General features: G+C 38.6%; 2 protein-coding genes across 3 annotated transcripts in view; both read right to left on the bottom strand.

Annotated features, from left to right (window-relative positions):
- LOC310716318 (arf-GAP with dual PH domain-containing protein 1) overlaps positions 1-13,833 on the bottom strand; it is a 172,388-nt gene that overhangs the window by 114,569 nt on the left and 43,986 nt on the right. The window lies entirely within an intron of this gene.
- The window catches only part of cacna1ib (calcium voltage-gated channel subunit alpha1 Ib), a 117,962-nt gene that overhangs the window by 62,335 nt on the left and 41,794 nt on the right, over positions 1-13,833 (bottom strand). For both annotated transcript variants that reach the window (XM_083522738.1, XM_083522739.1), the window contains exons 5-6: positions 11,990-12,335; positions 10,279-10,371 (exon numbers count right to left, since the gene is read on the bottom strand). In XM_083522738.1, coding sequence (XP_083378864.1) covers positions 10,279-10,371; positions 11,990-12,335 — 439 coding nt within the window. The remainder of the gene's footprint in view (positions 1-10,278; positions 10,372-11,989; positions 12,336-13,833) is intronic.

Genomic DNA, 13,833 nt, shown 5'->3' with positions numbered 1-13,833 from the left:
ATTTTTATTAAAAAAAAATGTAAATACATAAAAACATTTCTAAATATAAAAGAGGCGAAATTAAAACCTTCGGGAAAAATACATTTATCTACGACATCCATTCTTTACTTAGATGTAAAATTAATTATTAAACTCCAGATAAAAATATTTTTAATCAGTAAACTTTTGTTTTATTTATGCGCCAAGTCTCAAATCAAACAGAAAATCCGCCATTTTTTACACAATTAACCCTCTAGGTGGCGTTTTGTGGGTTTTTCCCTCATAATGGCGACACAAACAACTTTTTACTTAAGTACATGTCAGAGCCAAGACTTCTTTACTTTCACTTGAGTAAAAACGTTTAATCAGTACTTCAACTTTTACCTGAGTATTTTAAACAAGAATATATCACACGATATCATAAAATTTTTCCTTTGAAACCAGGAGACCCAAACATGTTCCAGCATGATAATGCTCCTAAACACAAATCTAGCTTCTTGTCTACATGTGGAGGTGGTGGCTCAGTGGTTAAGGCATTGAACTTTGGATCGGAAGGTCACAAGTTAAAATCCCACCACCACCAAGCTGCCACTGTTGGGCCCTTGAGCAAAGCCCTTAACCCTCCCCTGTTCAGTTGTAAGTTGCTCTGGATAAGTGCGTCTGCCAAAATGCTATAAATATGAATGTACATGTATTGATTTGGCACTTAACTCCTTTAGGATGAATTGCACCCCAGGCCTCCTCACTTCACCTACATCAGTACCTGACTTTACCAACATCCTTACAGCTGAATGAGCACAAATCTCCAGAAGCACCTTTCAACATCTAGTGGAACGTCTCCCCAGAAGAGTGGAGGTTACTATGTAAGTAAGTTTTATGGTCAGGTGTCACAAATTTGTCAATATAAAGTTTGTTCAATGATATTGTGATGTTTGATTGCCCTTACAATAGCTTGTATTTGCTTGTGCCTATTAGTGCACTGGGGCAACTCTTGCCTGAGGGACTTGATGGAGTTCCTGGAAAGTCCTTTCAGTATCCCTCAATCAAATGGATCCTATCTAAATTTTCCACAGCTTAATCTTAACCTTGAACGATTGTTAATTGAATTTCATGCATTACAACATATGAATCGGGGGAGTGGTGGCTCCAGCGGTTAAGGCGCTGGGTTGCCGATCGGAAGGTCTGGGGTTCAAGCCCCGGTATCGCCAAGCTGCCACTCTTGGGCCCTTGAGCAAGGCCCTTAACCCTCTATGCTCCGGGGGTCCCTTACGAGGGAAATATCAAGGTCCGTGACGTCGGAGTGACGTGGGGCCGCCTTCCTGTGGGCTCACCACCTGCAGGAGGGACCGTAAGGGACGGTGCTGTGAGGATTGGGCAGCAGTCGAAGGCGGGGGCCTGCTTAGACTACTGCCCCCGTGACCCGAATTACAGATAAGCGGGAGAAAATGAATGAATGAATGAACAACATATGAATGCCGAATTTACACAGATATCATGCCGAAAAAAAAAAAAAAAAAAAAACAATTGAAATGGAAGCTTTATTTAAGGATATGCACCATTTCATTTTTTTTCTTACTTTGCATAAAATCAGTCTATATCGCTCGGTTCTTTTCTAATTTATGCGATTCGCATGAGAAGTGGCTGTGTGTTTTAGTTAACAAGACATTTCTAAAGCTTGTTTTTTACCCAAGGCTTCGCAGCACGACAGGCAAAGTGAAACATTTCCACAGCGCTTTTGTTCTGGTGCAGGTGGTAAGTCAAAAATGTCACCGGCATGTTCTTTGTACATGCCTTCACAGTAGAAAGCCTGCTCGTAGCAACAACAACAAAAAAAAAAGATTGAAGTGTGAAATTGAGCTTTGTGCATGCACCGCAGGTTGAAAAAGCGACATTAATGTCAACATTTTCGTACAACAAAGCAAAACAATAAAGACAAACACAACTCCAGTCTCGTGCACCATCAGGTGTTGCTCTGCTTTTGTCCAAGCACTGACATGCCAAATGAATATAACTGAGTCTGGTTCTATATAATAGTTCCTCCAGCAGGGTAGTACCACTGATGTGCAATATATGCAAATTTTTTGTTTTCCAAGTTCTTCATTTTAGGGCACTTTGAATTTCAACAATTCAAAATCAATTCCCAAAAATGTTTTGGAAATTGGAAAATTCTGAAAATTGTAATTCCTATTGAATAAATCAATGGGGATGTTAAGTAAAAAAAAGAAGCCAGTCATCTTTTGGGTAACACCAGATAGTGGGTTTTGAAATCCTTATAGTATGATGATGATTAGTAGTAAAATATTAAAATAGGAAGAAAACAACTATATAGAATGTTTTTTTTTTAAGTTAAAGGTGAAGTATGTCAATAAAAAACTAAAATAATATGGATTTTTTTGTAATTAATGGCTTGCAATTGAAATGACCCACATGGACCCCAAATTTGTACATTTGGCTAACAATGGTTTATTTGTAACAATAGTTTATATTGGTTATATATTTTTTTTTATGTATTGTGTCTTTAAAGCATTACACAGCCATATCAGCTATGGGCTCTCTTTACTCTGGCACAATTTACTAAAACCTAGATCAAGCCAAAGAATTTAGCAAATCTCTGAAATGCTCATTAAGCATTTTGTACCATCTTATCTTAACATTTACCCATTCCAGTTTTTTTAGTTTACTTTTAACTCTCCCATTAATCTTTGAATCATTGAATTATCTATTGCCTTCCAGTTTCCTCATGAAGGCTCGAATAGAGCTGGACATCCTCCTAAACCTCCTCCCGTCTGATATGAACTCAGATACTTTTGCTCTAAAGACTCTAACACTTTTAACTATTGCACATTTTGACATGATGTCTTCTTATTCTGCCTTGACAAACAAGAGAGGAAACATTTAGAACCCGGTCTTTATCAGACCTATGTTAGTTCTAGCATCGAAGTACCCCCTCCAATTCTTTCTCTCAATTTGTTTTTTTCTTTGTACCCTTTCCAGCCCTGTCAACAACCCCTTCTTACCTTTCGTCTTATCATGGCTGGCAGCTCATCAATCACAAGACTGAGCTGCTTTGTATCCATGAAGATGTGTCCCCTTGTCAATATCCTACAATTTCTCAGCACTGGCACCTTTACAACATGAATTTGGGAGGCCCTTATCACCTAGAGACTGGATTACTGCAACTTAAATCTGGCAGGTCCTGCCATGAATTCTATTGGCCCCCTGGGGGATCCTGGGCCCAGTTTCCAGGGCAAATGTGTTTCTCCCACATCATGCCATTGCTAGATTTAATTCACAATACCTCCCAACAGATTTGAAACACTAATTCTTAGTTACAAAGCCCAAAACTTGTTTTGGAAGAACTAAAAATCATGATCTTCTCAAGCCAAATGTATGACTTGAACCCACATACCATCATTGTAAATGGAATGTTCACAACATCAAAAAAACATTTTTCAGCCCTTGTCATTTAAAAATTGGGCCAAAATATACAAAATATGCCCCTATTCATCAAGACCCAAGGAAGACTTGCATCAAAGCATTTCTTTTTACCCAAGAACTTATATCATACGAAAGAGGTCCTTCAACCTTTGTCAACTCATGATTGGATTCCGGTAGCCCATACCAACCCCTCTCACACCTTAAACCACTTATCAAATCCACCTCTGTTCCCACTGGGCCACCAACAGTGCTCCACTTGACCTGCCATCCCTCAAATCCAGCTTTGTGTCATGTTCTCATCGGACCCCAATCATGGTTCGATGTCTCACCACATTCCTTTTCAGCCCATGTCATCTTGAGAATCAGCCTTCTACAACCTACCAGTACTTATAAAATCCAGCACGGTATCATATTGCCCTTAAGCCTAAAACATAGCTCAGCTTGACCCTTTATCTCTCATCCTTATGAGTGAGGCTTTCATTCAATTTATGATCTGAAACTAGCACTTAGATGATAGAACGAATTTTCCCTTGGGGTTCATTTGTACAGAAAAATTATCAGATGTCAAAGATGAAGACTGAGGATCTCTTCAGTAAGAACATGGCCATGCTAACCAACTCTGGAAAATGTATATACAGTAAACATATATATATATATATATATATATATATATATATATATATATATATATATATATATATATATATATATATATATTCCAACTTCCACACCATGGTTTGGTTTGAACTTATTGCTATGTCTGTAGTTGAAGGTCTAGTTCAGTTAGTACACATTCAAAAAAATGGTCTCTCCGAACAACTGTTCAATTTCAATTCTTCACAGTCGACTTCAACTTCAATTCAAGACAGTCGAGTTGATCGCTTGATGGACATTAAAGTGAAGAACTACTGCTTGGGTGATTTCAAGTCATTGTGTCTGGTATAAAAGGCAATTTCGCAAGCAAGTGTGTACTATGTGTTGTGACTGCCTCTTTGTGCTCTTACTTTGCACCTGACCCTATTGCTGCATGAGTGAAGCGTTGACACAGCGCATTTGCACTTTGAGAGGGCTGCACACTGTATGTAGGCATCTAGTTGTCAATCGAGTGCGTTTGAATGTTTATGAAGTGTATGTTTTGTGTGTAAGAGAGAGTGCTGTGATTGCCTCTTATCACCACTTCTCTTACAAAACACTTCAGTCCGAGTGGAAGTGGGTGATGGGAAGATCTATTATTCTGTCATTGTATAACTGTCATAATATTAGGATGTGTGTGTGTGTGTGTGTGTGTGTGTGTGTGTGTGTGTGTGTGTGTGTGTGTGTGTGTGTGTGTCAATAACATTTAGATTGCTGTGTTTGTGTTATTTACACCACAGTGCTGTTAAATAGTGTAATGATTACTCAGTGGATTTTCTGTAACTGACTGGAGTTGGTTGTAAAAGATAGATTGATGGATGGATAGATGGATGGACGGACGGACGGACGGACGGAAGGAAGGAAGGAAGGAAGGAAGGAAGGAAGGAAAGAAAGAAAGAAAGAAAGAAAGAAAGGAAGAAAGGAAGAAAGGAAGAAAGAAAGAAAGAAAGAAAGAAAGAAAGAAAGAAAGAAAGAAAGAAATTAGATTTCTTTTTCAGTAATGGCCACTCTAAAAGATTAGATAGATAGATGGATGGATGGATGGATGGATGGATGGATGGATGGAAGGAAGGAAGGAAGGAAGGAAGGAAGGGAGAATGGAAGGAAGGAAGGGAGAAAGGAAGGAAAAAGAAAGAAAGAAAGAAAGAAAGAAAGAAAGAAAGAAAGAAAGAAAGAAAGAAAGAAAGAAAGAAAGAAAGAAAGAAAGAAAGAAAGAAAGAAAGAAAGAAAGAAAGAAAGAAAGAAATTAGATTTATTTTTCGGTAATGGCCACTCTAAAAGATTGGATGGATGGATGGATGGATGGATGGATGGATGGATGGATGGATGGATGGATGGATGGAAGAAATTAAGGAAGGAAGGAAATAAAAAAGAAAGAAAGAAAGAAAGAAAGAAAGAAAGAAAGAAAGAAAGAAAGAAAGAAAGAAAGAAAGAAAGAAAGAAAGAAAGAAAAGCCACACAATTCTCAATTTCCCAGGTGACCACTTGGACATATTTATCTTCTGTTTTGTGTTTTAGTAAGTCTAGTTGTTGACACACTCGTGACTTTTAAATCGTGAGGACACAGTTTCTGCAGTACATATTACATTACCTAATCCAAGGAAGAAAACCTCAAGTGAGCTGTATGCCCTGAGTTGACATTTTCTGACATTTGGAGCCAGCAAAAAAAAAAAATCTAAGCTCTGTAATGTGTCACTGGAGGCTTTTCATTCTGGACCGTGCATAAATTTGCAAGAAAGTCAAAAGACCGTATTCTGATTCTGTACAGGCTTAGAATGATATCTTAAATTAAACAAACCAGAATAAATTCTTAAATAAATAAATAAATAAATAAATAAATAAATAAATACATTTAAAAGATTCAGAACACACTGTTGGTTGCAATCTAAAATCTGAAACGTATATAATAGCACACGTAACAGAAAAACCAACCAGCTTGCACCGATAAACAGAATTTTTCATTAAAAAATCATAACAAAAATAAATCATGATGCGTCATGCTATTTATAATAATATTAATAAAATATAACATTGCTGCAACCGATTACATGCTCATATTTTTTATCTTATATTTTTGTATGTATTAAAGAAAATGCAGTTATACTTTCATAGTTATGTTTAATGCAATGGAATATCGATAAAGTGTGATGTATGTTTATACTGTATATAGGCTTATGTACTAGTAAATACAGTGGTGGGCCGTCAGGGCCAGCACAACCTTCTCTAAGGGCCTAACCACTATCAGAAGCACTGACCTACATTTACAACCTAAATTCTAATATTTGTTCCATGAAATTGTATTAATTTATTTCCCAACAGTTTATTCTTTTCATTTCGTTGCGTTTTTCTTGGCTGCACTGCTTCCAGTACGTGTATGTTAATGTTTTTTTGTCCAATCAGATTTTAGCCTCTATGTGCTGCCATGTCAATCTAATCTACCCAGAGCCTTCAAAGTCAGTACTGCTGGCTTTTTACTATAGAGAATATTAGCAATAGGGGGCCCAGAACAGGGCCTTAGAATAGCGTCAGAATTTTTCTGTCTTCTGATTGGATGGTCAGAGGGAAACTGTTACAGCTAAGTTCGACTGGCAAAGCACGTGTGTAGCGCTGCACACGTGAATACATCTGAGTTGGACTTTTTAATGCCAACGGAGGAAGAAAAATTGATTTGATCTCAGACATACTTAAAAATACATTTTCAAGAAAAGCTAGACATCGTAAGGAGGTCGGCCAACCCCGAAGCTAGCAAGCATGTCTCAGCCCGAGAAAGGGTTCGTTCTACACTCCAGACCAGTAAATACGGGCCTCTAGTAATGCTGCAAATTATAAGTCTGCATCTCTGGTGAGTAGGTTGTATTTTATTTACATTTTTATGTTTTTGTCATGTTATTAGACATTGATTCTGCTGGTCCCCTGGTGGTCTAGTGGTTAAGATGCAGCGCTCTCACCGCTGCGACCCGGGTTCGATTCCCGGTCAGGGAACCATCCCCAGCCACTCTCAGTGCCGGTCCCAAGCCCGGATAAATTGGGGAGGGTTGCGTTAGGAAGGGCATCCAGCGTAAAAACATATGCCAAATCAAACGTGCGGAGGATCCGCTGTGGCGACCCCTAACGGGAGAAGCCGAAAGAATTAGACATTGATTCTGAACTGCTTCTAAAACCATGTTTTAGCATCTTTTACTACGAGCACCGAAGATGTTATTTTAAATGCTAATGGTGGTGTCAATAATCCTAGCCACTGAACTTGTTATTTTTGCAATTTTCATTAAGTACAATTTTTAAACATTTAAAAATAAAAAAAATAGCTAGCGATGCAAGAACAATCTCTTTCGCTACTGTTAACAACTCTCTATTGAAGTCCTAAGAGCCCATGCATTATATTTTTTCTCAATCACGACTTCATGTTCTCTTGATCTGTACTTAACAAGAGTTGCTTTCTCGTGATCATGACATAATTAAGTTCACAAGAAAAAAATACTATGATGCAAATCCTCTCAGGACTTCTGTAACACTCTTTGCTTTTTGGTCAAAATTTAAAAGGCCAAGAAAACCATCCATGAATTTCAAGACAACAGAAGGATAGATTACAAGAGTTTTCCTCTATGCCACACAGTAACACATAATGATATCCCCATTATTTTTACACGCTTGTCTCCACTAACACTCTTCACTTCCGTCTTAAAGAGCGACGCAAAACACGATCTTACTCCCATGCATCATTTTCCGCAGCTAAAGAGAGACAGGTTAAGTGTCACTCTTGTTCCATCATGAAGATTAATCCTCCCAGGTAAGCGGCGAGGCAAAGAGTGCCTATGATATGCTATGAGAGTATTTTTGTGTGCATATAAGAGTCCCTGGGCACTGATTTTGGCTCGACAGGAGGCAGCTAGCTGAGACATGACTGATGTGTTCAATTGAAACCCATGGCTTGCACATTTAGAACAGCCAACATGCACGCCTCGTGTATTATGCAAGTGATAATAAACGGAGATGGCAAAAGTACACACATCCTTCACTCAAGTACAAGTACAGATACTCGTGTTTAAAAGACTGGTGAAAGTTGAAGTACTGGCTACACTTTCTCACACAATTTAAAGTAAAGTATTTTGGGATTTGACATTAACTTACCATAATTTCCGGACTATTAAGCGCACCCAAATATAAGCCACACCCACTAAATTTGACAAAGATTTTTATTTTGAACATAAATAAGCCGCACCTGTCTATAAACCGCACACTGAAACTATTGAACTTTACACAAGCTTTAATGAAAGACAGTGTCTGTAACACGGCTTGTATCTAAACAGTAGCCTACTAAGAAAGTCATTGTTCACTGTCGTCCTCCTTCCTTTCACAATAATTTCTCTCGGGAGTTTTTCTTTTGGCGTCGTCGTGCGTTTATAAATCACCATCGGTGAATCTTTTCTCCCGATGCCATGCAGCTCAGAACACAGGTGAAGTGCGTTTTTTCATGCCCGGTTGTTTTCAGCGTGACGAATGATTCGCATTTCCTGTAGACAGTCCGAGTGAGCGGCAGATCAAACGTCAGAGGAACATCATCCATATTTATGATGTGATGCGGCCCGATTCAGTGGGAGCGCATCTGATTTAATATAAAGAGTTTCATTGGTTTACCTGAACCCGTTCGGCAATTTCATTGGTCTAATGTTTTGGGGCTCAGTTTTTTGGTTTGAAGTTTGTGAAACCGGGAAAAACCCAGGAAAAATCCATAAATTAGCCGCTTCGCTGTTTAAGCCGTGGGGTTCAAAGCGTGGGGAAAAAGTAGCGGCTTATAGTCTGAAAAATACGGTAAGTAAAAAGTAGCCTTTACTACTACCTGTTTTGTGTAACGCTGGTTACTGGACCTCACACTATATTATTCGTAAACTAGCCTACATCTGTGGTGTGTGAGAGCCAGGAAATGATACACCAGTGGTAAGTTGAAAAAGGTGCACAAAATGACTGGAAATAGGTTGATGGGCCAAAACAGTGCAACGATGAGACAAAATATTGATCATGTCACCAAATAGGTTCAAATTAAAGTAACGAGTAATGGTTTGATGTAAGAAGTAGAAAGTATAGGTTTTTGTGTAAAATGTAATGAGTGAAAGTAAAAAGTTAAATAATGAAGTAAAGTATTGATACCAGAAAAATAAAATGTTTCCTATAGCTTTATCTTTTATTTTATATTTAACTGATTGTCTAGAAACCAGGATAGCACAAACCTCTGCTTATACATTATATATATATATATATATATATATATATATATATATATATATATAGGCAGAGGTTTGTGCTATCCATTTTGGTATCTGCTTCTCTCCTACACACACACACACACACACACACACACACACACACACACACACACACACACACACATACACACACACACACAGCTGTCAAATGAATAGCAAGCTGCCAGTACTCTCTTGATTTACATTCTCTTGCACTCAAATATTTATCATCTCCTGGTACCGGTAAAACGTTCCAAGATCTTTTAAGACACAGGACACACTTATGCATTACAGGTTACACCTTGGAAAATGTGGAACAGAAAGGATTAGTTAGATTTTTCCGTTAGTTGTATTTCTTATATACGCACACTATGTAGACACAAAAAACAGGACACCTGCATGTTCTAGCCATATGTGGCTCTTTCCCAAATAGTTTCCCCCAAGTGCATAAGGATACACATGGTAGAACCACATAGAAGCTTGACACCATTCTCATGTGCTATTTTTTCCCAGAACCACATATGCGGCGGTTTTAAAAGGTTTCGATCTCACTCCCGCACCCACCCTACTGGCCAAATTTGGCTTCATTTTCCCGAAGATGAAGATCCAGCTCAAGGGTCGATGCTTTGACACCAGTGTAAAGATTCAGCACAAGGTCAAGGTATTTGACATGCTTTGAAAAGAAGACTTCCAGGAAGTGGCAGTGGCAGCTGTATTGATGTGCAAAGAGACTATTTTGAAGGTGATGGTGTGTCAATGTTGATTAATAAAGTGCTTTCTTGTAAACAGAGCCAGTCTCGAAACGTTCTGATACCACCTCGTTTAGCTAGAAAAGTCAGGTGTCCCAATACTTTTGCCTAAATGTGTTTTAGGGTAGATTAAAAAAATTTATATACTGTCTATTTATGAATTGATAAATTCCAAAGTTGTACAGCTCATGATTAGTCTTGTATTCATGTAGAGTGACTGAGGAACCTTCTCTACTTACTATGATCAGAAGGATGAAGTAGATGAAGTTGTAAAAAGAGTGCGCGTCCATAACATAATACATGATCTCCACCCAGCCCTCCAGGGTAATGACCTGGACACACACATTTACACAAAGAGACACAGGGACAATCAAGAAAAGCGTTGAAGCCGTTGTTCCTTGATAAAAAAAAAGGAAAGGACTTCTGATGTATCCTTCAAAAAGCCTCTTAGTTCTGCATTTTCTTGGACGATTGCTACATCTGCGTTATATGAGGTTAGTCTGGCATTGCTTGGTTGTATTGTGCTCTGCAATTCTATGCGGCTTTGACTGGGTGCACTTTATTATTCATATCCGCACTAACGGCACAACGGTGAGGTGTCAGTAATGGCAGGAAGCAGGAGAACACCCTGACGCTTGGAGTAAATCAAGCTAACTCGTTTATTCAGCACTTGCCTTGTAATTGCTCTGCAAATTATTGGAACAGCGTTTAGCAGCTGCTCGCCACTTAAGAGGATATTAGGTATAATTTAAGAAATGCTTTTATTGTAGGTTTCATTCCAGAAAGGTAATCAAGGACTTGTGTTTCAAAAAGAAAGAAATTAAGGGGCGTTTCTTTAAGCGCTACACCGATTAGGCATGTTGGGATTTTATGTTCAATTGTGTTCTTTTTGGAACTGTAAAATAATATAGCCTTGTGTTCTCCACTGTAAAAGACAATCCTCTGATAAGAGTTTGGGAAAATAGACAAACCATTTGTTGGTTGCATAAGTATACACCCCAAAGTCAGTACATGGTAGAAGGTGAAGCTACTATTGTCTTGTATTTAGCTTTCAGTTTGCCTTTAACAATTTCCTAGTTTCCAGTTTCCAAGTGTCTACTGAAATCCTTCCAATCCTATGATGCTTTCATCAAAATGATTTAAATGTGTTCTCTGAATGAATTTAGGGGTTTCTGTTGCCAATTGCTTAAATTCTACCAAAAAACATGAAAAGAAATTTCAGTAATAGACTTTTTTTCATTGCCACCACATTTTATGGAGTGTCTGGAGCCATGTTTTCCTAATTTTCCCAATTTTCCTATGCTGGTTATGTTCCAAAAACACCCGCGATAAACGAAAAACACGATAAACGGACGCCACGCCAAAAATGCTACTGTATGTATACTATATATATTATGTACATGTATACAGTACTGTACTGTATTAACATTTTACTTCATTTTATAATTAATAATGATATTTTTCCCTATGTTTTTTGGTCTATCGTGCTATCCGGCGACAAACCCGGAAAATCAGCAAAACAAATTAGTTATGTGGCAAATGCAATTCCGTGATAAACCCGGGGCATGAGATTCGAACCGCGGTAAAGGGGGGATTACTGTACAACTGTTTCAGTGGTCTGCAACTTTAATTGATCTGGTTGCTTCTTTCACTTCTTTGAGTATAACGTCCTCCTAACTCTTTGCAGAATTTTGGATATAGCGCCTCCTTCAGGCAGTTGTTATTCTTTTCAATTTAAATAACAAATGCTGCTTCAAACCCTGATTGATCTATTTTTTGATGTTTGTCCTGAATGTGTTGCACAAATCACAGAGAAAGGCAAGAGGAGTAGTAAATATCGATTATCATGGAAGATTAGTCATATCTGCAGAAGTAGTTAATACATCACTAGATTCGGCGACAGGAATAAATTTAATTGTAAAATTTGACACACCACATGCCCAAGCCTACCTGAAAGATCACGATCCACGCGTAGCCGATGTTGTCAAAGTTAATCGCACCCTTGTGAGGGTTGGAGTAGCCTGTCCTGCACTGGGTGTAATAGCGGTTCCAGTTTACACAGAGTCCTGGTACAGCACTCATGCTTGCATTAAGAATGGGATCAGCTGCCAGGCCCAGAGTCTGTAGGTGAAGAGCATCCTCTACATCTAAACAACACTCCCGGCCTCCCTCACGCCGTGCCGGGACATCGTTGCACGACATGATTCCGTTATCCTGGGGCAGCGAGCAAATGAAGGGCCGCTCATCTTCTTCATCGGGGGAGTAGTAAGGAGCAGGCAGGGCCAATCCCGTTGATCTGGGAAAGAGGTTTAAAAAGTCAGTTTCTTCACATATCAATGCAATGTTAGGAAGCTGGGGACAGAGCCCAGGGTCAGTCATAATACAGTGCCCCTGGAGCATGGATTGTTAAGGGCCTCGCTTTAGAGAGGCAGCTTGGTGATATTAAGGCTTGAACCCTTGACCTACCGATAAGTAACCCAGAGCCTTTGCCTTGACCACTGAGCTACCACTTCCTAGTTTTCTTATATTCCAGCTTGTCAGGAAGCTTAGGTCAGAGCGCAGGTTCAGGTGATACTCCACCCCTGGAGCACAGATTGTTAAGGGTCTTGCTCAAGGGCCCAAAGGAGGCAGTTTAGTGGTGTTGGGGCTTGAACCCCCAAGCCTTATGATCAGTAACCTAGAGCCTTAACCAATGAACCACCACTTCTCTGTTAAAGAAAGTGATTTTTTTTTATAGTGTAACACAAGTGGTAGCTCAACAGATAGGCACAAGATTACTAGTGGGGTTTAAGCTCCAGCACTTCCAATCTGCCACTGCTGGGCCCTTAATCAAGGCCCTTAAACCTCTTTGCTTCTTTTCAAGCTAGGATATGCAAAGAACATTTTTCATTGGGCTGTAATGTATGCAATATATGACAAGTAAAAGCCTCTTCATTTCTTTCCTCTTTCGCTGAAAATAATTTTCTTTTTTTGCACCACACACATTATCAGCTCCTTCCATCTTACAAAAATAACCAATATACACCTTTCACAAGCTTTCCATAAAGCTTTGCCCACTTTAAGATAAGTAAAGGAATACAGATTTTATTAAAGTGTTTTGCAACTATTTAATTTGTCATAAACACACAAAAACATAGTTTATTACATAATAATAGTTGAAGAAATTTACATTTTATTTCAGATCATTTCTCCAGGAACGCCGAGTACAAATATCCTATGAGACCTGAGTAATTAGAGTTGACCCACTTTTCTTTTCAATCATGTTTCCAGTTATTATGACAGTTTGTTCATATATTGACAAGAAAGTAATGTAGCCAGTACTTTACCAGGCTGTGGAAAGTTGAACTAACAGAATCTTTGTTTTGCACAAATTTAACTGGGTTTCTTTCATTTCTAGACTCATTTCATAGGTTAATTGCATTGGTGCAACTTGGAAGAACTACTGCGAAACAGCTTTAAAAAAATCTGTCATTGCAGACAACCCGAAATGTCTGATTTATTTGTTAGAAACGATGCACCTCAATACAAAATGCCAACATGTATTCGGTGTGCACATTTTAAATTGATGCATCACATTGTTAACTTTTATGCCGATGCACCGATGCGAATTGGAAGTGGAAACAAGGTTAAGAGACTCAATTATACATGAAAACACTGAAATTGGGGCGCAGAGAAATGGCAGCAAGTAGGTTGTTCCAAACATCTAACTAAACTAACTACAGATCTTTTGTGGATGTTGGCTGCCTCAAATCCTTCTGCATTTTGTTAATTGACACAAATAAATGATCCCCATT

Source organism: Silurus aristotelis, assembly GCF_946808225.1.
Source record: "Silurus aristotelis genome assembly, chromosome: 2".
Lineage (NCBI taxonomy): Eukaryota > Metazoa > Chordata > Actinopteri > Siluriformes > Siluridae > Silurus > Silurus aristotelis.
This window is presented reverse-complemented; position numbering and strand designations above follow the sequence as displayed.